At 42.3% G+C, this 26,168-nt stretch overlaps 1 protein-coding gene across 2 annotated transcripts; it reads right to left on the bottom strand.

Annotated features, from left to right (window-relative positions):
* Window positions 1-719: 719 nt before the first annotated feature.
* On the bottom strand, window positions 720-23,124 carry LOC111154024 (myelin protein zero like 3). 2 transcript variants are annotated; one of them, XM_022513372.1, is made up of 6 exons: window positions 23,052-23,124; window positions 14,023-14,189; window positions 10,707-10,917; window positions 9,208-9,373; window positions 7,226-7,289; window positions 720-2,925 (listed from the first exon to the last, which is right to left on the bottom strand). In XM_022513372.1, the coding sequence occupies exons 1-6, from the start codon at window positions 23,122-23,124 to the stop codon at window positions 2,899-2,901; spliced, it is 708 nt and encodes a 235-aa protein (XP_022369080.1). In that variant the 3' UTR covers window positions 720-2,898. The 2 variants fall into 2 exon arrangements, with proteins under 2 accessions (XP_022369080.1, XP_022369081.1); XM_022513373.1 differs by having other exon boundaries at window positions 739-2,925; window positions 14,023-14,153.
* Between the last annotated feature and the right edge of the window lie 3,044 nt (window positions 23,125-26,168).

Here is a 26,168-nt window from a genome sequence, read left to right as displayed (position 1 = left end):
GTTAACACTGCAACAGTCCCACACGGGGGTCAAAGGAAGGGAGACGCCCCTTCTGGCAGCAAAGTTTCCAGTAGCCCAATTAAATGATCGTCTTGGTCTGCTCCCTCCGGGTCTTCTTACAGCACTCATCTGGAACCGTAACAGAGTGACACGATAGAACTTTCAAAGTCAGGATTTGGCCTCCAACAATATTTTTACACAGGGACATACAACATTTCCTCTTGAAGCACCAGTGCCCAGTTTGGGAGCTGCAGAGAACTAAGACATCCTCTAAGAAGCCTGGGGTAACAGGCCACTTAAGAAACACAAAACATTTTATAAATTCACATTTGGTAACAGAATTAAGAGCTCAATGTGCAAAACTTACAAGGTAATGTAACCACAAGTAAAGCCTTCAGCAGCCAAAGAAAAATTCTGAAAGGCTTTTCAGCCGGTCTGAAGCTTTCAGAATCAGATTTCCTTTCTAGACAAGGCTGGTCTTCAGACAGTGTGCTCTGTATCCAGACCAGCAAAAAAATAAAAAGAGAGGGAATAGCACCTGAGAAGATATTTTAAAAGATAAAACAAAATAAAACAAAAAAACCTTTATCTTCTTTCCATCCTTAAAGAAAGCAGGTATCCAAACACTACTTTTTGCTCCTTTGGGGGAAGGAGAGAAAGAAAGAAAGAAAGGGAAGAAAGAAAAAGAAGAACGAAAGAAAGAGAAAGAAAGGGAGGAAGGAAGGATGGATGGACGGAAAGGGGAGAGGAGAAGGGAGGGGAGAGGAGGGAAAAAATGCTGTAAGGCTGTAAGCCAGACTCAAGATAAGAGATCAGTGAGGACAGCAGCCCTATGACTGATGTGACCTTTTAAAGCCATGGAGCGGACTGAATAATCAATCAGCTTACTCTCTTCCCATGAAGGATGCTACCGTCCAGTCACTTAAGAAGAAAGGGACTCGTTCAAATCATGATCAAGGCTACAAAATAAGGACTACCAAGTCTCCACGCGGCAGCATCTACCTGGAGGGACAAACACCCCCCCCCACCCCGGATTAATCCTCATCACAGGCCTGAAGGGAAATTACAAGAAAACCCAGATAAAACCAGTTCCTCAATTCATGAAATGCGGTTTTAGCTGGGTTCCTGTAGCACCATCTCTTTCTCAGAGACAGGAGGACCCACGAGAAGTCTGCCTCACAATTAGATCTCTATCTTCCGATCTCCTAGAGCCCAAAGTATTTACTCTCGTTGCTCAGACACATTTTCCCTTCTCTGCTGAGGTGTCAGACCGTCTCACTAGACTGGCCCCAGACGAGCCCAAGCAGCTCAAGAGTCTGAGGCTTAACCACTGGAAATAAACAGTCAATGTGTCTTTTCCTCTTCCACTTCCTTACGTGACCAGACAAAAGCATAATTTCTAATTAACCAACGAGACTCTCTTACGTATGGACTAGATTGACAAAAAAGGCCAGGCCAAACCTATGCCATCTTTTTAAAAGTCTCTACTGATGACTTCCAGAACTAATAACCCACATTTTAAAAAAATAAATCCTGGGGAAGTAACTTTTTTGGATACTGTATACAGTCTATTAGGCTATAATATGGAAACCGCCTGAGCCACCTAGTGAAGGATCTCGGACTCTCCTGCTAAAAAAAAATGATGATGGGAAGAGGGGAAATCTTTTCTCTCTCATAATTGAGAAGTAAACTCTATCGCTGTTTTACAGAGGACTACACTGTCGATCCTTCTGGACATGTCACATGTATCTCTTAATGGCTTACAGAAAATCCTATGTAAATTAAAGTTTGAAATCACTTACTGCGGGAAAATGGAGGAAGTTGATGTAAGGTATCAGAGAACAGAAATGAGTAAACATTATGTACCACCTCACTTCCTTATGTCAAATATTATGTAAAAACCGTTCGTACATAAATACCTTAGCTCACTCATATTTGGCGCATTTTAGAACACAAGAAAGTTCTAAAGCATGACTTAGGTCAACAAGATTATTTCCTATAAATAGAAGCCTCATTAAAGCCAATCCAACACCTGAACTTTGGAGTGGCATTTGTTAAAAAAGAGTATTTCCTTGCAAATAACTGAGAAAATATCTCTACATTCCCCACTAAAAGCCTGTCAAAGAGTTTTTCTTGCCTCTGCTCCAGGACATCAAGAAGGAAACCACCAATCAGTCAACTATAAGAGAGTAAAGTAACAAACTGCACCTAGCAAGACAAAAGGAAGGGATCCCTTTAGGTCAACAGTCCCTTCCTTAATTATAAATTGATGACACTTTAATACTTTAAAAACCCAGTCAAAGCAAACCATGGACTCCCAGCCCTGCCAGCTCCACAGAAATTAGGGTTCCAAGTCATCCAAACACAACCAATGGTGTCACAAAACCAAGGAGTGTAGGCTCTTTGCTGATTCACAGCTGAAAACGTTCATGGAGCAAATAACAAAGGACACTTATCCCCAACAGACACTTCATCTGGTAGCCTATCAGGAAGCTACGAGCTCCATTTCATTTCTTAAAGATATTTTGGCATCCACGGTGTGGCCAACATTTAGGATTCCCCTCAAATAACTGGAAGAAAACACAGAATACATCCAAAAACACAGGGGAAACAAAAACCGTCTTTCTATCCAGGAAGAGAACTCCTTCATTCAACTAGAGTGTAAGTCATTAAAAGGGGTAGTTATGAGTTTCTTTGAAGAGTCCTTAAATAGTTTATAAATATAAAAAGAACATTTCTTCAATAAATAAATGGTTCCTGAAGTCTCTCCTGATGACTTCTAGAATCCTCCAGCACTGCCATCCAAGCCAGCCCTGCTTCTCCGAGAGGCTTTAGCTGCCAGTGGGACGGAACATTTTCTGCTAGCAGGTGACTCTTCTTGTGTCATGAAGACTGTCGTCAGTATGTCTCTTCATAGTCAGAGTCCTGGAGGGAAAGAACAACAGTCGTGGTGTTGATACGTGGCCACTGTCAGAGTTTAGACAAAGATGCCGTGCTAGGACCCCTTGACAGAACTCAGCATGAAGTGACATTAACAATGAAAACAGCACAGGCTCAGCGCACCTGTGTTCCCACGAAGCCTCACGGACCAGCAATAGATTTGCTGTCCTTGGACTAATTAATGCTTTGAAACCCTAACAGTTCCATTTTCCATGGTGGATATTTTTTAAAACCTCAACACACATGAAAAGGCGGCTGTCTGGGGCGTCTGGGTGGCTCAGTGGGTTAAGCCTCTGCCTTTGGCTCAGATCACGGTCTCAGGGTCCTGGGATCAAGCCCCACATTGGACTCTCTGCTCAGCGGAGAACCTGCTTCCCCTCTCTCTCTGTCTGCCTCTCTGCCTACTTGTGCTCTCTCTCTCTCTGTCAAATAAATAAATAAATCTTAAAAAAAAAAAAAAAAGAAAGAAAGAAAGAAAGAAAAGAAAAGGCAGCTGTCTGCATCAGAACATGAGGACTGCAGCCAGGAGTCTGGGTTTCTCAGTTTCTCTCAGTTCCAATGTCAGCTCCACCCCTTGCTGGCTGTGTGACCTTGAGCAAAGTTATTAAATGTCTCTAGGCCTCAGTTTCCTTGTCTGTAAAATGGGGGGGTAATAAAAATACAGACTCATCATAGAAAGGGGACGAGAACTAAATGAGACAGTGTATGGAAATCACTTTGCATCGCGCCTAGCACTGTGTAAGCACTCATTCAAGATTAGCCACTGTTACCATTGTTCTTATTTTTATTGTTTAAACTTGTATTCACTACTTCTAAGCTCAAGTGGCCCATTAGTACTACCTGGCACACCACAATTCTCTGGCCCGTCATTCTCCTGTTCTCCTGGACGACTGTTCCACACCTTTCCCTCCTTCCTTAAACCTCAAACCTCCAGCACCTCCTCCTCACTTTGTTCTCCACGGATGACCTTGCTTTCTCCTGACATTGGGAAGAGAGGGGTCAGCAGGGAGCTCCCAGCACCATATATGTGCACTCACCGGCATCTGGGCACAAGGGCATGGCGCTTCTCACTCTTCTTATGGACCCTCCCTCCCTGCCTTTGTCTACGGTCAGTATCCCTGTTGTGCATCACATCCTAGAGCTCCTCCAGCCACCTCCCCTCGCCCTCCTGCAGCATCATTTTTCCCTTTTCTACTGAATCATTTCCACCAGCACACAAATGTGCTATAATTTCCCCCATCTTAAACAGAAAGTAACTCCTGACACATCTCCCTCCTACCTATCACCCTACTTCTCTGCATCTCTTCACAGCAAAACTCCTTGCAAGAGCTGTTTACACCCACAGTCACCAATATCTCTCTTTGCGTTCCTTCTCAACCTGACCCCCATCGGGCTTTCTTCCCCTCTCTTCTCCTGAAGTTGCTTTTGCCAAGGTCACCTATGACCTCCCCATCACCAGATCAGCCAATAATCAATTGTCAGTCCTCATCTTACTTGACCTGACTCAGCAGCAATGGGCACCGTTAATCACCTTCTTTTTTTTAAAAGATTTTATTTATTTATTTGACAGACAGAGATCTCAGGCAGGCAGAGAGGCAGGCAGAGGGGGGCGGGAGGCAGGCTCGCCGCCGAGCAGAGAGCCCGATGCGGGGCTCGATCCCAGGACCCCGGGATCATGACCTGAGCAGAAGGCAGAGGCTTTAACCCACTGAGCCACCCAGGCACCCCAGTTAATCACCTTCTTTACCTTGAAACACATTCTTCACTCGGTTCCCGGGATAGCACACCCTCCTGGTTTTCTCCTACCTCACTAGATGTTCCTTCTCAGCTTCCTTTACCAATTCCCCTTCCTCTTTCCAAGTCATCAACCTTGGAGAGCTCCAGGGCTCGAGTCTACACCCACTCTACCCGTTCTATCTATTCCACCAGCTGCTCAAGTTAAGAGCTGTGGAATTATCTCTGATTTCCTCTCATTCTTTCACAGATATTTGAAACCCATCCATAAATCCTTCCTGCTTTACCTTCAAACTATAATGAGAACACAGCCACTTCCTACCACCCTGGTTCAAACCAGTACCATCTTCTTTCACTTGTGTTATTGCTAAAGTCTCCTAATTGGACTGACTGTCATGGTCCCTTGACCAAGGTACCACCCATTCTCAACACAGGAACTAGAGTGAGCCTTTGGAAATAGAAAGTGCTTCTCTTCTCAAAAACCTCCAGTGCATCCCATTTCATTAAGAATAAAAGCCCAGGGGCACCTGGGTGGCTCAGTGGTTGAAGCCTCTGCCTTCGGCTCAGGTCATGATCCCGGGGTCCTGGGATCGAGCCCTGCATCGGGCTCTCTGCTCAGCAGGGAGCCTGTTTCCCTTCCTCTCTCTCTGCCTGCCTCTCTGCCTGCTTGTGATCTCTCTCTGTCAAATAAATAAATAAAAATCTTTAAAAATAAAAAAATAAATAAAAATAAATTTAAAAAAAGAATAAAAGCCCAATTCATTCCATTCACTTATTATGTTCATAAGATATGGTATTGTCAGGGCGCCTGGTGGCTCAGTGGGTTAAGCCTCTGCCTTCGGCTCAGGTCATGATCTCAGGGTCCTGGGATCGAACCCCAAGTCAGGCTCTCTGCTCAGCGGGGAGCCTGCTTCCCCCAACCCACCTGCCTCTCTGCCTACTTGTGATCTCTCTGTCAAATAAATAAATAAAATCTTAAAAATATATGGTATTCTCTTTCTGATATCAAAAAACTCTATTCTTCACCTTGCTCATTTCATTCCTGCCACATTGGTCTCCTTGCTGTCCCAAGAACGTGCCCATCATGACCTCTCCACAGAGTTACCACGCCTACCATTTCCTCATCCAGAACGTTCCTCCGAATGTTCCTCCACAACAGCTATATGGCTTCCTGTCTCCTTCTTTTAGGTGTTTGCTCAAATATCACTTCAGTGAGGTATACATCATACCCCCCTATCCAGCTAACCCATGTTCTTTCCCTATTTTGTTTTTCTCCACTGCATTAAGTACCATCTGGTATACTCCACGTTTTGCTTATTTTTAAAAGATTTAATTATTGTTTACACCCGCAATTCAAGAGAAAGTGATATTGAAGCCGTGTCTTGAAGAATGAGAGTTTTCTACGCGTGGAAAGGAATGTAAGTTATTTGAGGGCAGAGATTTTCGTCAGTATTGTTCACATGTGTTTCCTAAGTACCCAGAATCCCATCTGGCACATATCAGATACTCAGGAAATAACTGCTAAATGAATTAATATCCGAAATACGGATGGTGATAAGCGTGATACTAACTTATTTTGTGTTATTAGAGTATTCAAACCCTGAAGGGTTACTGTTAGATTCTCTTCAACCTTCCTCTCATCTTAGCTACTACATTCCAGTCTGCCAGAGAGAAACAAAGGACACTGCAGTGAACAGCTGGGCTATAGCCGTCCGGCCAAGTGCTGAGCTAGCTTGGCAGTGAGTACAAAGAGAAGTCAAGTTTAAACCCCGCAATGATAGGTATGTTTCATATTATATCATAGGTTGCTTTTGACCTGTTTCCAACTGCCCCACATCAGAGTCTCTCCTCCTAGGCTGCTGGGACAGCCACACAAACCTACCAGTCATAGCAAGAGCTTAAAAAATGGAGGGATGACTGCCTTTTGAAATTTAAATCAACACTCAGGTCTTCCAACATGGGTATTTCTTTTTTTTTTTTTTTTTTCTTTTTTCTTAAGTAGGCTCCATATCCAGCATGGAGCCCAACACATGGCTTGAACCCACAACTCTGAGATCAAGACCTCAGCTGAGATCAAGAGTCAGACATTTAACCAATTGAACCACCCAGGTTGCCCCTCCATCATGGGTATTTCTTACTGATAAAGCAATAAGTCACCTAAAAGGTTGTATCACTCTAATTCCCTGGGGAAAAAAACTGAGGCACAGCAGGAAAGTTCGGTTCAAAAGGATTCTGAGTCAAGCCAGCCAAAGTCTCTTAGCACGACCTTGGTGGCACAGGCCCTCCTCTTTCAGGGTGCTCTCTGTCAGTAAGCTGAGACTTCCCTATCCTTCCCCAACCTAAGGACACCACCCTATACCCATGCGACAGAAAACAAAATAATGGTCAGAATTGGTCCCCTGAGACCAAAATGCTTTTGGGGAGTACCTTGGTTCATACCTTGCTTTGGACCTTACCTGCATATCCTCTGCTGCCCTGAGGGGAAAGGATCCCCTTAAGTAAGCGGGAAAATGGGACACGAATGGTGAACAGAGAAATGGCACAGGCTTACCAGGCATTCAGCACAACGCACACAAAGCCTCGCCATGCAGTCATCCCCTTCCTCTTGGTCCGTGCTGGAGAAAAAGGACAAAGCAAATCTGAACAATTACTGTCCTCCATACAGTAGGGGATGTAAGAGCACAGCTGTCCAAGTCAGACAGGTCTCGTTTTAAAGTCCAGTTCTGCCACTCACTAGGAGTATGAGTAGGCAGGTTACTTAAGCACTGGGATAAAAAATAACCACATGCAAACCACGCACCACAGTGTCTGACACGTAGCAAGTGCCCAGTAAGTCGGAGCTGGACCCAATCATTTGCTTAGAAATGTACTGAGCACCAACCACATCTGAGCCATTATGCTGGGCTGGGGACCAAGACATAAAGAAGACACTGCCCCTTGAAGAGCTCACAGCCTCTTGGGTGTGAGGAACCTGTTGCAACCTGACAAGTACATTATGACACAATGTAATAAAATGTTTTAATAAGCTTAAGGTCAAACTGCTAGGGTAGGAAAGAGGAGGGAGTGACCTGTTCTCCGGGAAGGACTCAGGAAGACCCCAGACAGGGGAACGTTTCAGCTGGGTCTTGGAGGATCGGGAAAAGTTTTCCAGGCAAACAAAAGAGGGAAAGAGAGGATTCCAAGCAAGAGAAAAGCATGTGGGGGAAAAAAACAAAAAAGATCTGAGTGAGTGCGGCTTATTTGGAGAAGAAAATATGCTATGTATCTGGGCCGTGGAGTGAATGAGATGAAACGTCAGGGAACAAGGGGCCTGAAGGTTGGAGCATAGGAATCTTGTTAGATGGCACTTAGAAACAGACATCTTGGTATTTCTACCGAGAGTGCCTTACCTTTTGTGGGGGGCTAGAGATTCCTGTAAAGGGCACTCTCTCCCATGAAATAAACACGCATGCACAAATACACATGTGCACACATGCAAAGAAAAAGAAAATATTCCCCAGGGAAGACTTCCTCCCAAGGCCAAGAGCCTCAGATAGAGACGATGGAGAATCAAAACGGGTTTTATGCAGACTTTTGTCACCTGTTTTTAGTAGATTTATTCCCAGGGAAAACTGGGTCAGGCCTGCTCCCTGGCAACATGTTTCATAAATGCCTTTGATAATCACAATCCCATTAGCCCCTCTGAGCATCGGCTGACCAAGAACACATCTTGCTTATTTAAACTGGTTTTCCTGTCCAAGACTATCCTTAAAGCTATCATCATTGCTTAGGCATCTTCTACTGGGACACATCAGCTTGGTGCCAAAACAAGAAGGGAAAAGTAACTGACTTGTCGGAATTGCCCGTTGATTCTGAAGGAATGTGAGAGCCACTCCAGAATTTTTATTTATCTATTTAGAGAGGGGGAGAAAAAGAGAGAGGACGGGGAGAGGGAGAGAGAGAATCTTAAGCAGACGTCATGCCCAGCACAGAGCCTGATGCAGGACTTGATCTCATAGTCCTGAGATCATGAGCTGAGCCAAAGTCAAGAGTGGGACACTGAACCGACTGAGCCAGGCAGACACCCCCACCACTTCAGAATTTATATGCAGACCCATAGCATAGGAGCACCTGAGTAGCTCAGTCATTAAGCGTCTACCTTTGGCTCTGGTCATGATCCCAGGGTCCTGGGATCAAGCCCCACATCGGGCTTCCTGCTCAACAGGAAGCCTGTTTCTCCTTCTCCCCCTCTCACTACTTGTGTTCCCTCTCTCACTCTCTGTCAAATAAATAAACAAAATCTTAAAAAAAAAAAAAAAGAACCATAGCATAGTACAATCTGGTGTTCAAAGCAGAGACTAGGACCCTACATTCACCCCTCCATCTCTCTCTCCATATTAATATCCACTAGTTTCACTTCCAACCTTCCTTCCAGTACTCCTAGAACTAACCTTGGCCTGGGGAAAGAGAAAAGGGGTGGATCAGGGCTCTAGGGACTATCCACAAAGCAGGGGTCTGAAGAGGAAAGGGGTTAACTGCTCCAGCTGAACTTACTCATCGGAAACCTCAATAGACGACTTCTTGTAGCCAGACTTGCTCCTTTTCTTCAGCCCTGCAGACTTCCTCGCCATCCTCACCAGCAGCAGAATCACCACCACAGCGGAGGGCAGGAAGACAAGGATGGACAGGAGGGCCACAGAGGACAGCATGGTGCCAAAACCTAGAAGAGGAAAAAGGGAAGGTGAGAGGGAGGGACGTGCAAAAGGGCCTCCTTTGACATAAGCTACATTTTACTTTTGCTCTTGTATTTCTTCTGATTATAACAAAAATAAATTCATTGTGGAAGAGGTAGAAAGTACACAAAATTACAAAGAACAAAATGCACTCATAATCCCACTAATAGGATTGACACGTTGGTATCTACCCACTCGGTGTTCTTTCTAGGAGTATGCGGGTATGGGTCTGCAGACAGGGAGGAGAGTGCCTAGTTTTAGAAGTATGGATCATATTTTACAGACTATTTCTAAGCTCCTTTTTTGTGTAATAGATGATCAATTTTTCCCACATCACTAAAAACTCCTTCCAAGTGTTACTTTATCATGGGTGCACAGTATTCTACCACACTGAGTAATTTACTGAACCAATCCTGAGACGCTGGACACTCGAGCTGTTTCTAATTCCTTGAAACTACAAGCTACATTATGATGATCATCCTTGTACATAAATCCTCATATTTACCTCTTTTTCTTCAAGATAAAATTTAAAATGGGATTCCTGGATCAAAGGGCACATACTTTTAAGGCATCAGAGTCACGCGACCAAACTATACTCAGCTCCTACTCAGCCTGCAGCATGAACATGCCTGTTACCTTTGAAACCTTGAGTTATCGTCTTAAAAAAAGAAAGAGAGGAAGAAGGGAAAGGGAAGGAGAAAGGGGGGCGGGGAGAGAGAGACAGACAGATTTGAGAAAGACCTGGGAGATGGTTAAGCATCTATCATGAACCATAATGCAGTTCTGTATCTGTACATCTTTGGTTCAAGTCCAACTGAGGATGAGAATGACCACTCAGTAGTCACCCGAGAATAATGAAGAAAAAACGTCAGTCCTTAACCTACTTTTTTGCGCTTTCTTGATAAAAGGAAACTGCAGCCGTTTGCAACATAAAAGAAATGTGCTGCCTCCCACCATTAGAAGGGGCACCCTTTCAACACACGAGCAAGAAGATGGCCTCATAACTGAGCGTATGAACAGACTGGGGAAATCAAATCACACAGATAAGAAGCCTCCATCTTCTTAGGGGTTTGCCACGTGTTCTACAAGACCTCTGGTCACCTGAAGTTAAAATAAGGAATAGATAACGGGGAAACTATAACAATATTTGAATGACAACTTCAGTTTGCAAAATCAAGTTAAGAAATTCATCCTTGTAGACAATTCAGGATGGCAGACTGGCTTACACCCACAGGTAGTTTTGCTTGTCCCAGACCTCTCCAGTAGGCAGCACAGCAGTCACAGAGCCCGGCAGGAGAAGGTCAGTGGCAGTTAGCTTACCCCTTTCTGTGACTGTTAGCTCTGTCGCAGGGATATTGTGGTGCACATCTGGGGGATTCTTCACAGCACAGCTGAATGTCCCATTGTCCTTGAGGGTAGGGTTGCTTATGCTGATAGACGCATCCCCTCTGTATACATCTCCAACCCAGGAAATTCTATCCCGAAATGTACCTGCTGTGGTTGGATACTGGAAGGACTGGTAATGAAAAATCTAAGAAAGCAACACCATAACAAAACAAAACAAAATTTAATTTTGAAAATGTCGAGTTAAAAAGGTCCCAAATAAAATACAAATGCATAATGGGTTTTCTCAGTTGGTTTTTTTTTTTCTTTAATGTTTTGCTCACTTCCATCATTAAGTTAAAAGACAAGTTAATACAACTTATCGGGGGGCGCCTGGGTGGCTCAGTGGGTTAAGCCTCTGCCTTCGGCTCAGGTCATGATGATCTCAGGGTCCTGGGATCGAGCCCCGCATCGGGCTCTCTGCTCAGCAGGAACACTGCTTCCCCACCTCTCTCTCTGCCTGCTTCTCTGCCTAATTGTAATCTCTCTCTGTCAAATAAATAAATAAAATCTTAAAAAAAAAAAATACAACTTATCAGGAAAAGGCCTGACGGAAGTGTCCTAGGATCATAGCTCTCAAAGATCTTTTAAATTCTCCCTGAAGTCCTAAAGCAGTAGATCTCAACCGGGGACAAAGGGGGCCTCCAGGAGACATCTGGCAATATCTGGAGACAGTCTGGGCAGAGTGCTACTGGCATCTAGCAAGCAGAGGTCAGGGATACTGACAAAAATCCTACAATGCATAGGATAGTCCCCCACAACAAAGAATCCTCCAGCTCAGAATGTCAACAGTGCCGAAGCCAAGAAACCCTATTCTAAAGTAGCATCTATTATTTGTGTGGTCCTTTCTGGTTTGCAAATGATTCCCACAGGTTTACTCACTTGAGCCATGGGGCATGAGGAAAACAAGGCCAAAAATTAAGTTACTCAAAGGCACACAGGTCGTAAGTGGGCAGAGGAAGCTTTTGTTTATTTTGAGGATAAACTTTTGTACTTTTGTAGGTACAATATAATCAAGCCTGTTTAGGTTATCTGTCTTGGCAATTAATAAAACCCCAAGCCAAATGATGATCAGGACTCAATGAATGGATGCTGAATTTAAATGGTGCTATTTCAGATTGATGATCAGACACTTTGTCACCCAAAGCACCTCATTATGTCGGGTGGTAGGCCAGGCAGGGACTACAAGACAATATGATCTTTCTCTCTTATGCAAGGTTCAAGCGTTTCCTCTTTCTTTGTTTACTTGGTACCTCCCCCATTTACAACCACTAAATTGCCCAATTTTGAAGAGCAACTTCCCAGAGAAGTTGTTGGATCACTTCTCACTTCGTTTATTCACGCATTCACTCAACGACAAGTCACGGCACACCTACTATGTGCGAGGCACTGTATTAAGCACAAGGATATAGTGAGAACCAAAAAGGCGTAGTCCCTGCTCTCACAGATTTTACAGTCTAAGGGGAAAGACAGATATTAAGAAATAATAACATGTGTGATGAGTGTTCCAAAGAGGGAGGTAAGGGGCACCTGCCTGGCTCTATTGGTGGAGCAGTGACTCTTGATCTCAGGGTTGTGAGTTCCAGCCACATGTTGGGTATAGAGATGACTTAAAAATAAAATCTTTAGGGGCGCCTGGGTGGCTCAGTGGGTTAAAGCCTCTGCTTTCGGCTCAGGTCATGATCCCAGAGTCCTGGGATCGAGCGCCGCATCGGGCTCTCTGCTCGGCAGGGAGTCTGCTTCCTCCTCTCTCTCTGCCTGCCTCTCTGCCTACTTGTGATCTCTGTCAAATAAATAAATAAATAATCTTAAGAAAAAAATAAAATCTTTAAAACACACACACACACATACACATGAACACACACACACAAAGAGGGAGGTAAAGAATGACTACCAATGATTACCAGCATCTATATAAAAGGGTTTGAAACTCCTTACTGACACAACGAGGCCTGCTACGTATCTTTAAGATTAATCCAACCTACAAGTTCCGAGTTAAACTGGTGATTCCCAAATCCTTGCCAACCAATTAGTCTGACAGACTCCTGACTGACGTGACCTGAATTATCACTTGACTGTGACAGTCACGTCACATGACTTGAAAGGTCCATGGATTTACAATGTGCGTGCGCTTGCTTTCTGACCAGGCTCACAGAAGACAGCACCATATAGGAAGTGCTGTTTGCAGTTAAGGTTTCTGACCCAAGAAGATCCCCTGCTGCTTGCTCTGTCCTACTTTTGGCCAAGGAGGCCGAGTCAAACAAGGCCAGCCGTCGTTTTCTGACCACCTGAAATAACGTGAACTGTTTTAAATCTAAAGGAAAAGTAACCATGAATACAGTCTAGCTGCCTTGGCTGGAGCCCCCTCCTGGCTCCTAGCTACGTGGCATTTGCGATGGGTCCTAAAACAAAACTCAAAGCTTAGATATTAAAACCAAAGAGAAAGTTCTCCAATGAAGAAAACAGGATAAAAGAATTAAAGATACTTGGAAAAAATACAATCTTACATACAGCAACATTCACATTCTTGATAGCATCTATCCTGAACTAAAGATATTGCTGGAAGCGTAAAGAGAAAGAGTTTTTTATAGCACCGCAATCTTCAATTAGACATCCACAATGGAATCTGAACCATAAACGGGTTTTATATGTGTGTATAAACTATATTGCTTCTAATACTGCAAGACCATCTGTCACCAACAGTATCTGTCATCCACACGAGGTGTCACCATCTCCTTCAAAGGGAACCATATAAATCAATGCAGGTGTTTATATACTAGGAGACGAGGCTAAGATAAATCCACAGAGTACAGATCCACGAATCGATACACCCACTGAGACAACCTCATACTGCAGGAAATGAGCAGCTTTATGAGAAAAGATGTTTACGATTGGGACCTACAAATTTTTTCTATCCAACAGTCCTGGAGGTACTCTTTTTAGTACCTTGAATCTGAAAACACACAAAAGGAAACAACAAAGGGGAAGAAAATTAAACCACATTTCCTCTGAGTTTCTGACAATTTTTTCCTGTAGCTTATTGACAAGATTCTCATATGGAAAGATAAAGAGTCCTATGTGACCAAATGAATGCCATATCGGGTAGAAGCTCATCTTCTTCTATTTATACAGAAGCTCACGTCTGATTCTCGGATGCAAAGGCCCGAGGTATGCCTGGGACTCGGAATAAAAGGATTCCAGAGCTGCTGACCACTGAAGACTCAAAGACGTTTCCTTAACAGGAGACACTCACTGATTCTGCTCGACTGCTGCCGGGGGGCCGGTACGTCCAGTCTATGGTGAGTCTGTCGGTGACAGACGAAGTCGACTTGAAGGCGCACTTCAGCTTGATCCTCTCGCCCACATAACCCCGGACGTGGGCATCTGCTTTAATCTCCAAGGAAAGGACGATGTGAACACCTGATCAAAACAAGTCCAAACATTTAAAAGGTATGCATTTAGGTGGGATGGAGAAGATGTGAGGGAGCAATACAGAGACACCATCATTTTTGGGGCTCTCGGAGTAATGAGTGAGTATCTTCTCAGCGAGGCCCAGAAGGGCAAGGAGCAGGTATCTGCCTGAATCAGGTGTAGCATTTTTGTCATTTTATAGTATTAAATGGGTGCTTGAGTACAAATCTGAAACCTGATCACAACGGCATTTTTCCAAACACAGACTTGCGGTTAAACGCAGTACAAACAAGTAGGTCCGCCCACAGCTGCTAAAAGGCGATGCCATGCACCCCCCTTGGTGACACACTGACGCCCCAGGAATCATAGCAGCTGCTGTGGTCTGAGGGACTTACCACGAGCACCGCCTGGCTGTAACCTGAAGCTACCACTTTCTCAACCGCCAGCAAAACGAGAACAGGAAATAAGAAGAGGGCACTTCTTCAAGAATTTTAGAAAACTGTTCTATCTGGTCGTGTTTTACCTTCTCCTCTCTTAAAACTGGTTAATGAATCCCGCATCCATTAAAAGTAAATCATGGGAAGGAAAACAGAACAATTTAATGCACTCTAAAATGTAAAAATCAGATACCATATTTACACTCTCTAGAGATTTGACTCTTGCCAAAATGGGCTCATATATCCTGCTTTGGCATTCCAGCTCCCCCCAAACACAGATCCCCCTTTCTTCTGACCAATCCCCTTTTTCAGGAAACACTGAGTAGAAATTTATCTTCCACAAGGGAGCCATTTTTTAGCAAAATCACCAGCACTTTGTTTTTTCTGCTTTCTTCTCCACTGCAACAAACCCTGGTTCTTTTGGCAGGCCAAAGGCACACAGAGCTGCGAGGACTCAGAAGAGAGCAAACCCACACACCGGCCACACACCCGCGGTGCCTCTGGTTGAGAAAGGATGCAAATCCCAGAACTACGGCTTAGGGGCTCTGTGGTCTCAGCAAGTTACTTGACTCTTCAGTTTCTCACCCTGGTGAGAATGCTAATAACAGCACTTACCTTAGGTCAGTGTGAGGAATAAATGAGTTAAAACAGGTGTAACAGTGGAAAGCCTGCCTGCCCCCCAGAGTGAGAGCTCGGTGCACCTCTTCAGTTCTGCCTGCTCTCCCTCAACCTTCCCCATCACAGACACAGCCATGAGTCATCAACACCTTCACCTCTGTCTGCTCTGAATCGTTTTTCTTGCTCCGCTCAAGACAATCTAGTCTGTTCACATTCTTCTTAAAAGGAGGAGACTAAGACTGAGCTCACAGCTCTAATAAGCATCTGACCCATCCCAAAAATGAGGCTCGCCTCTGTTTCCTCCATAGCATCCACTCTGACTTTGCCATGCTAAACTTGTCGTTCCTTCTGTGACTTGGCAAATGCTGTTCCTCTGCCTGGAAAGCCTTCATCCCTCAGCCCCTGCTCTCTCCCAAGCCTTTACTCCCGACCCACGCTACACACCATTCAAGATCCAGCTCTAAAACTGGAAGCTGGAAATCGATGGATAATCCACACTCTCCCCCATTCTATTCCTTATCCTAAAATTTAAGTACGGTTGAGAGATTTGAAAACATGGATTGAGAAGTAGATAAACCTAGACTTGCATTCCAGCCCAGCTACTTTCTAGCTGTAAGATTTTAATCACAGTTACCTAACCTGTCCCAGTTTCAATTTCCTTACTCAGCAGATGGGCAGAACGACCAGACCTACTTCACTGGATCACTTTGAGGGTCCAATGAGATTAAATAGGATAATGCATAAAATGCTTAGCACAGGGGCGCCTGAGTGGCCCAGTGGGTTAAGACTCTGCATTCAGCTTGGGTCGTGATCTCAGGGTCCTAGGATGGAGCCCCATATCAGGCTCTCTGCTCAGCGGGGAGCCTGCTTCCCCCCTCTCTCTGCCTGCCTCTCTGCCTACGTGTGATCTCTGTCAAATAAATAAATTTTTAAAATATTTTTTTTTAAAAAATGCTTATCACAGTATCTAAAAAGAACCTTTCAATAAATGTTAGCTGCTATTATTAAAATGAACACCACAAACACCCAAAAACCTTCAATATTTCCTTCTTGGGCTATAGAATAAAATCCATAAAGTGACAATCTGGCCCCAAACTTCTATCACTCCACCCACCCACCCATCCCATCCCTTTCACCATGCCTAGAATGTCCACCACTTTCCAAATTTACTCTGTCCTTTCATGCCACTGTGCCTCTCTCTGAGTATGGTTTTGTCGGAAAGGCTCTCCCCATTTCTACCAATCCTGCCTGTTCCTACCATACCACACCCCCCAATGCTGACAAACCTTCAAAAACCTGCTCAAACAGCAGTCCCCTCTGGGATGCCTTCCCAAATTCCCTGGTACAGCTCACTGCTCTTTCTTCACTGTTCTCATAACATTTAATCCATAAGGCCAAATAAGCACATGTACCTCAATTCGTAGACTATTTCCCCTGTAACACACAAGCACCTGGAAGGCAAAAATTCAAGAGGGAAGGGAGCAGACAGAGACTGAGAGAAAGAGGTGGACAGGTCACCAAAAATTCTAGTATAGGAACAAAGTGCTCATCAGTCACCTGCTCTCTTCCTATTCCATTTATACAGTATTTCCAACATTCTTAAGTCCTGTACGCTCCTCTCTCTCCAGTGAACCCATTCAGGAAAAGCTCAGTCCTAGATGACCACTTCTAGACTACAGAAGTGGTGTACAATGGCTGGTGTACAAAGAAGGTAAAAAAAATCATACAAATGCATGGATCGTTACCATAAGCAATTCATGGAGTCTATCTACAGCTGAGCCCTTAAGAAAGCATGATGACCCTTTAACCAGCCTCGGTCAGCTCCTCTTTCTAATTCTTCCAACTTCTTCCATTTCACTACCCTCCATGAAACCTCCAAATCCCTCATTCTCAGAAGAAAATGTCTCCTCTTACTCTTTCGAGAAATTTAAGGCTATACAAACTGCCCAGCCAGGCACTCTCCTGTGTCTACACCCATCCATACTTCCAAAGTGAAAGGGTGTGGTATCCCTTTTCCAACGCAAGGCAACCCCTTTGGTTCTGCCCTTAGATTCCTCCCCTCCAAGCCCTGCTTCAGCAGAAAAACCCTCTCTACTCTATTCAAACTCTTCCTATCCAGAGGGCTCTCTCCCTCTTCAACCTCTAAACACAAAGAAGTCTCTCCCATCCTTAAAAACAAATAACAATAAAACAAAATAATAACAATCTCTCCATAACCCTGTGATACTACGTGTTACCAACTACTGCCCGCTCTTTCCTTTCCAAGCCAACTTTGTGAAAGAGCAGTATACACCTGGCATTCCCATTTCCTCCCTTCCCATTCACTTCTGGACCCCACAGAGTACAAAACACACTCTACTACCATTTCTGGTAAAGGGTGTCATGTCTTAAAACTACAAAACCCAGGGGCGCCTGGGTGGCTCAGTGGGTTAAGGCCTCTGCCTTCGGCTCAGGTCATGATCCCAGGGTCCTGGGATCGAGCCCCGCATCGGGCTCTCTGCTCAGCGTGGAGCCTGCTTCCTCCTCTCTCTATGCCTGCTTCTCTGCCTACTTGTGATCTCTGTCTGTCAAATAAATAAATAAATATTAAAAAAAAAAAACACTACAAAACCCAAGGGATTAAAAACTCCACTAGGTTACTTTTCTACCCTGATCTTACTGGATCTCTCTGACGCAGTGACCTCTTCCTCTTCTCTTTCTCTATCCCCAGGCTTCCATGACAATACTCTTATTCATTCACTCATTCTTCAAGCATATAGTTATTGAGGATCTGTTTTGTGCCACCCTCTGAGCCTGGAATTAAACGTGAGCAAAATAAATACACTCCCAACTTTGGACCTTGAAATACAGCAAAAACTCAACCCATTAATCAAATAATCACAAAGACATATGTATAATTACAAATCTGATAAGTACTAGAAGCAAAGACAAAGAGTGACTATGGGAACTTCATCAGTTATGGAGAGGAGCAGGGATTGGTTAACGAAAGCTTCTCTGTAAAAGTTACTTTTTGAGTTGAGCTCTGAAGGAAGGGTGACAAGGTGAGGAGAGGGAGAGCGTTCCAGGCAGAGAATACAGCATATGCAAAGGTCCTGTGCCAGGAAGGAGCACAATCAGCCAAGGAACCAAAAGGAAGGCAGTATGGCTCCAACACAAAAAGCATGAGAGAAAGAAAGATGTGGCTTGGAGGTAAGCGGGAGGCAGATTACACAGAACTTCAGAGATATGGGCCCTTATTCTTAGAGTAATGGGAAAGCCATGGAAAATAGTTAAATGTGGGACTGAGGGAGAAGAGACATGAAGTTTTCATTTTTAAAAGATCACTTTAGGGAAGACACTTAGGAGGTGTTCAGTAAATACAAGGAGAAAACTTAGAAGGCTACTACAATAGTCATATGAGAAATAAAGCTTGAACTAAGTTGGTGATAGTGGACATGGAAAGAACTAAGAATAGTTAGAGTAAAATCATCAAGAATTGGTGGTACATTGGATGTGGAATGTCAGGGAGACAGAGGTATCAAGGATGACTCCCAGGTTTCTGACTTGGTGATAACATTCACTGACATAGGAAAGACTAGAAAAGTACCAGGCAGGGCAGGGAAGAACATGAGCTTGATTTGGGGTAAGTTTAATGTGCCTTTGAGATAGCCAAGAGATAATGTCAACGGAGAGTTGGTGTAGGGCAAAGGTCAGCAAACTATGGCCCCTGAGCTAAATCTAGCCTCCAATGTCTCTTTGTAAATAAAGTTTTATTAGAACACAGCCATATTTATTCATTTATGTGTTGTCTATGGCTGCTTTTGTGCTACTCAAACAGAACTAAGTAGTTGCAACAGATATCATATGGCCCGCAAAGCCTAAAATATTTACTCTCTAGCCTTTCACAAAAGTTTGCCAACCCCGGTTTAGAGCAAAGAAGAAATGTATAGGTCACAGTTATAAGTCAGAATCTCATTAACATCCTCTAGCTAACTCAGCACACTGATTGTTACATACGCATACAAACTCCACATGTGATTTGAGTTAACCCAATCGAAGTAAAAGTTTCAGAAAATTTGCTTGGAAAATTATTTAATGCCTCTATGCCTTGCTCATGTTCCTCTCTATGATGGAATTTTACTCATGCCCTATCTCTAACCTCTTCTTTCAAGATTTAACTTTGGTGGCACATCCAGGACGTCTTCCCTGTATCCTCACAGCAGATTCAGGGCACCTCTTCTGTGCTTCCACATTTCTTAGTACCAGATTCTAAAATTATCTGTTGGGGTGCCTGAGTGGCTCAGTTGGTTAAGTGACTGCCTTTGGCTCAGGTCATGATTGTGGAGTCCTGGGATCAAGTCCCCAATCAGGCTCCCTGCTTCTCCCTCTGACCCTCCCCTTCTCGTGCTCTCTCTCTCATTCTCTTTCTCTCAAATAAATAAATAAAATCTTAAAAAAAATCTCTTCCTTTAAAAAATAAAATAATCTGTTGACTTGTCTATCTTCTCCAATAGACCCTGAGCTCCTCAAAATAGAAACTAGCACATTGTGGATGCTCAGAAATATTAAACTGAACCAAACCAAGTTTCCTTTTTATGAAACAAAAATTATTGCAAAATAAGCATAAAAACTTCAAGTTCTGAGCAAAACTTGGTTACTGAATCAGAGTTAGTACACCATTAATAAATCTACCTACCAACCAACTTCTTGTTAATATATATGAATTTCATATTCATGAGCATAATTTTGCCACAAAGTTATCAATATCTAAAGTCATTTTGCTGAAATCTAAACACTGGATAAGTGGGTCTTAAATTTATAGAGAAAAGATCCATGGATGAACTAAACTAATCTACATGTCAGGATGTTGGTTCCCCTTGGGAGAGAATGGATAATGACTGGAAGGAAGTATAAGGAAGGCTTCTGAAATACCAGAAACATCCTATACTCTGATTTAGGTGCTGGTTACCCAGGTGTGTTCAGTTTCTAAAAATGCATTAAGCTGTACAATTACAATATGTTCATTTTTCTCTATATATATATTATACTGAAATTAAAAGTGTTTTGGGGCACCTGGGTGGCTCAGTCGGTTAACCATCCAACTCTTAATTTAAGCTAAGGTAAGATCTTAAAGTCAAAGGTAATTTATTTTTCACAAATCAACATTTATTACATCTGAAACTAAATTTTTTTTTTAAGATTTATGTATTTGAGGGGCGCCTGGGCGGCTCAGTGTGTTAAAGCCTCTGCCTTCAGCTGGGGTCGTGATCCCAGGGTGCTGGGATCAAGGCCCACATCAGGCTCTCTGCTCCGAGAGGAGCCTGCTTCCTCCTCTCTCTCTGTCTGCCTCTCTGCCTACTTGTGATCTCTGTCTGTCAAATAAATAAATAAATAAATAAATCTTAAAAAAAAAGATTTTTTTTTAAAAAGTGTTTTACAATCAACAAATGTAAAATAATTTGTCTACTCCACTCAAAAAATAAGAAAAAAAATAAATAAGAAAAAAAATTACTAAACCACTGTTACATTCATTTAGAAATTTTCGTCTTACAGGTGCCTGGGTGGCTCAGTTCATTGAGAGTCTGCCTTCGGCTCAGGTCATGAACCCAGGGTCCTGGGATTGAGCCCCACATCAGGCTCCTTGCTCAGCAGGGAAGCCTGCTTCCCCTCTCCCACTCTCCCTGCTTGTGTTCCCTCTCTCACTGTATCTTTCTCTGTAAAATAAATAAATTTTAAAAATAAAAAAATTTTTTTCATCCTAGGCCTAATGTCCTTTGGGATATTTATCTTTTCTCCTGAGTAAAAAAACATTCTTGCCAATTCAAAATAGTCAACAATAGAAATAATAATTATTTTTAATAATAATAATTAACAATTTTTTAAATTTTGGAGGAAAACAAGAAAATCACATTTAAATATATGTAATTTTATACAAAGAAGGAATGAAAAAATATAACAAAACTCCCAGTTTTGTACACCTAATTTTCCAAAATACAATCTGTCAACATTTGGTTCATAAAAGTGCATACTTAAATGGAGGTTAAGTATAAGAACCCTAAGCTACCTGATCTGTTGTTTCTATGCACTAGGACAACTGATGTAACAAGACCATGTTTATAACTTGGAGAATTCAGACAGGCTAATCATTTAATGGGTGCTATCTTTGAAGAGGAAAAGCAAATAAACACTGGTATAAACCCAAAGTCTATTGCCTAACATTTAAAAAATGGGTGAACCTTGAAAACATGTTAAGTGAAAGAAACAAGCCACAAAGGAACATATATTGTATGATCCCATTTATGTGAAATGTGCAGAATAAACAGGTCATAGCCACAGAAAGTAGATTGGTATCTGTCAGAGCGTGAAGGAAGGGAGGAATGGGGAGTGACTATTACTGTGTATGGAGTTTTTCTTTGGGATGATGAAAATATTCTAAAATTGACTGTGGTAGTGATGCCATAAATCGTGAATATATGAAAAACCACCCAATTTTCCCTTTTAAATAGGAAAGTTGTATTGCATGTGAATTCTATCTCAATAAAGCTGCTATTTTTTTTAAGACAAAAAATAATTCAAGTACACATGGGTCATAAAATAAATTTTTACTTTTGAATTATTTGGTCTGCTGTATTTGGCGGATGCTTTTCAACATGAAATGGCATCAAGTTTAAGAAACCACCTATCCTTTCTAGCATTTTTTTTTTCCTCAATGGGACAATATTTGAGTATTTGTGAGAGGGACACAGAGATGAAACTGGAATTATTCGGAGTGATGGTAGGTCAGCCTAAATATTATATTGCAAAAGAATCAGCTGAAAAACTGGACACTTGTGATGACAGAGCTCTGGGAGGGATCAGGGAGTGTGCTGGCAACATGAATATTAGTCATCAAATAAGTAACTTCCTGGCCTTACCCGCTGAGATTTAGAACAAATGAACTCTTTATGTCAAAGGCCCTCTTCAGAAATTCCCACTTACCCACAGGGACATTTTATGAAGTTAACAATTCACTCTGATTGTAGCTCTATTAACACACAAGTTCCTGAGAACACACACACACACACACACACACATACACACACACAAATCCATAACTGCACCCTAAAATGAAGGTAATTAGTTGGGCTGAAATTCATGCAATTTTAAAACTGCATGAGAGCAAAACTTATCCAAACTCTAAGAATATGCCATAGTGTGAAAACTGTACTTAGGATAATTGGTTAATAGATTAAAATTTTTAACAGAGTTGATAGGCTCTTTCTTGTATTTCAAAAATATTAGTAAAATGCTACAGCAGTTGCTTTTTCCTCAACAAAATGCGTCTCTACTGTAACGAAATCACAGCACACCCCTTTCTGGGACGAATAAACATTTTACTTCCGAGGCCCTAACAATCACCTACAAAAAATAAAAGTACCAACAGTCACGATTTTCTTTCGCAAAATTACTGAGACGAACTCCTGAACGCTAGAACTGCCCCTTCTTAATCAGGACATACAGCCCACAAAACCACAGCAGAGACGACGGCTGGTAACTCAACACAAGATAGCACGGGGTCCCCACAACGCCAGAGCCCGCCGTGATCACCCGAATACAAAGCAGTCACGCAAGGTGGTCGAGCTCCCCCGGGCTCAGGAAAGCACTGAGAAGCTGCCAACGGCCCTCAAGTGGGCGGTGAACACAAGAGAACGCGCTGCCCACACCGTCCCACAGCCTGCAGGTCTATAAGCGGTATGGGGGCTTTCCTGAGACCCCCCCCCACCGGAACCGGAAAACCGACCGTCTTCCCCTAACCCCCCCCCCGCCGGAAGTTGGAAGACCCAGCAGGCGCTCTCACCCTGGAAGAACAAGATGCCAAGCAGTGGGAACAGAGCGCAGCCACGGCCTCCAGCCGCTCCGCTCTGCTGCATCCCGACAGCTCTCTGGATGCTTGCACACCTTGTTTACCGCTCCCGGTAACCTCACAGGTGATACCGGAAGTAACGTCAGGGCGGGAGGTGCAAGAACACTTAAAATGGCGACTCGAAGTTGCCATAGCAACGTGGCATCTTTCCAGAGCCACACCTGAACCTGCTCCGACCCGCGATTTTTTTTAAACCTCGAGTAGGAATCAATTATTCACTTTTGCTTGACAATGAAGTAAGCCACAGACTTTGGAAAAATAACAATTTATTTGTATGGAATTCTGTCGTACGAGTCTCATCCTCAGACTCTCCTCAGAAGTCATTTTTTACTCCCTACAGATTATTTTATTTGAACTATCTCAAAATAGGTTTCTATAAATTTAGAGTTAGAAGAGACCTAAGCGATTATACAGGATCAGTCAACAAATAGGTATTAGGCCTTCGTGACCAATGTGTACGTCAAGGGTCTCTGGTTCCTGTTTTGTGTTTAGCTATCACAGCATCCAGCTCAGTACCTATGTAAATTGGGTATTTTTTTAAAAGATTTTATTTATTTATTTGACAGACAGAGATCACAAGGAGGCAGAGAGGCAGGCAGAGAGAGAGGAGGAAGCAGGCTCTCTGCGGAGCAAAGAGCCCCATGCCGGGCTCTATCCCAGGACCCTGGGATCATGACCTGAGCCGAAGGCAGAGGCTTTAACCCACTGAGCCACCCAGGTGCCCCTAAATTGGGTATTTTATTATTAAACTGCTGTTCGCAGTGGCAATGATGAAATGACTACAACATATAATAGAGGAAAAAAGGAATTCTTTTGGTGGGAAAAGTGAGAAAGTAATGTTTTTACAGTGCTGGGAGTGAAATGAAGTAATAGTGTCCCATTCTAATAAAAAAGAGATGGGATGGTACCCTGCTCCGGTCATTAGTCAACCTATCCTCTCGGAATCTGCGTGTATTTAATGAAAACGAGGAGAACAGAAGTATGCTTCAGCTTTTGGGAAAGTTTAATAAGCTCTCATTTTTCAATTCCCATTCCATTACCAGACTTGAGAGCTAGTGATGTTCTCTATTGAGAAGGTAACGTAAGGGTACCGAGCAGAAGAGATGATACCCTTCCTTCAGAAGAGCTCCCAAACTAAGTAATTTGTTGTGCCCAATTCCTGGTTGTCCAAAGCAATGTGGAATACACATTTATCCAGTATAAACTAATTTTATCCATTATTGACTTCCAGGCTCCCTCTAAGAAAATTCCTCAGTGAAGATAAAATATATAACCATCTTTTTTTTTGGTACTTGCTGTGTTAAATATTTAGATTTGTATATAAGCAAATTATATAACTGATAATTCTTTATTACTAAAGGTTATTTACATATGTGTTTAAGGCACAATAAAAAATAAATTACAATACAAAAGTTATCTTTAGGAAGAAGATACTGAACAACAGGGTCATATTAACCCCTGAATAATATTTAGCCAAGACACAAGCTACAAGTTTTACTGGAAAAGACTTTCCATGAGTTTTTAACCACTTCTTCATTACACTTATGGAATATCATCCAAGCCAACTGTTTGGAAAAAATATGTTATTTTCAAAGGTTGAATTATGGAGAAAAGTAGAAAATGTGAGTTAAAGATAGCATAAACCTTAAATCTAACTTTTAGTTTCAAAATTAAGTATTAAAACTACTTTTCAGTGTAATAGACAAAATAAGACAGGTACGGAATGAATTCAGAATCAAGGTTCATGTGTAAATTGTACCAATTATTTTAAAAATACTCAAAAAAATCAAAGTTCAGCATGTTTAAATACAGGTAACCCACCTGAAAATTCCAGTTTGTTAAAAGAAAGAACACTTTTGTCCCAGTCAGTAAAACCCGAAAATACTAGACTATAAAGATGGGGGAGAAGGGCAACTAAACTTTCAGAAGTTTTGTACATTTTGAATAAATGCTGCTCTAAACTTGGGTTTGGAAAGACACTGGGGATATTAAACACTTTAAAAAGCACTCTTCTTTCTGAAGCCCACGTAGAAAGTTTGTTTTCTATACAGTATAAAGGAAAAAACAAAGTTAGTTTCATATTGTTAGTTTTGGTATTTCTTTGTCCCATACCAAATCTTCCCTCCCACAAAGTAAGGAAGTAAATTAAGCAAAATAAAATAAGATAAAGAAAAGGAGAAAATAAGTAATATCATACAGTTCTCAGAGCTTTTTATATAACATTGTACAAAATTATCATCACTTAGGGTTGATTTTTTTCACCAGCCCTAAATTTTTACAGTCATAATTTACTATTTCAGAATCCTCCCATGTAACTGCTTAATGATTCCATTCTTCAAGTGAGCATAGATTTTGCTCAGTTGTTATAAAATAACTGAGTAGTAGTAAGCTAAGCAGCAGTCACCACTCATGAAAAACCTGCACTATGGGTTGTTTTTCACAACACAGAAAAAAAAGGTGACAAGTAATTCATCCTGGGGTGGCACTTGTCAATCTACAAGCATTTATAAACTTTTCTAGCTACTCTGTAATTTAGATTTGTGCTATTATAAAACTTGGATCAACAAAACAAAAAACAAACATCATCTAGGATACTGAAAGAAAGTCAATAAAACAAGATGTGTCCCATCCTTAAGGATAGCCACAAAAAAATCAAACTGTTCTTTAACAGTTTGAATTTAAGATTTCCTGTTAATCAATCAAAAATAGCTGGGAGAATTAGCTCACTTTTAATTAAAAGTGAAAAGGAAAGAGTAAACACATTAACTTTAGTAGCAAAAATAGTACTCTAAAGAAACTAACATGTTAAAGGAAATGTCGTGACAGACACATTGGCTTTCATCTCATTGGATACCAATGTATGTGTGTACAATTAATCATCCACAAGGAGTGTCTAAGGGCAAAAATATAGCTTCTTAGTACAAAAGGTTAATAATGAGCATTTGAAAAATATTTGCACTTTGAAATTAAAAAAAAACTTAGTAATAGTTTGTGTGTGAGTTTGATATCTGCCAGCTCCAGAGAGATGTTGCTCCTCGAGATGGTTATGTA

Source organism: Enhydra lutris, unplaced genomic scaffold (genome assembly GCF_002288905.1).
Source record: "Enhydra lutris kenyoni isolate GAN:26980312 unplaced genomic scaffold, ASM228890v2 scaffoldscaffold34, whole genome shotgun sequence".
NCBI lineage: Eukaryota > Metazoa > Chordata > Mammalia > Carnivora > Mustelidae > Enhydra > Enhydra lutris.
The sequence above is the reverse complement of the archived record's forward strand: the minus strand, read 5'-3'. Positions and strand labels throughout refer to the sequence as shown.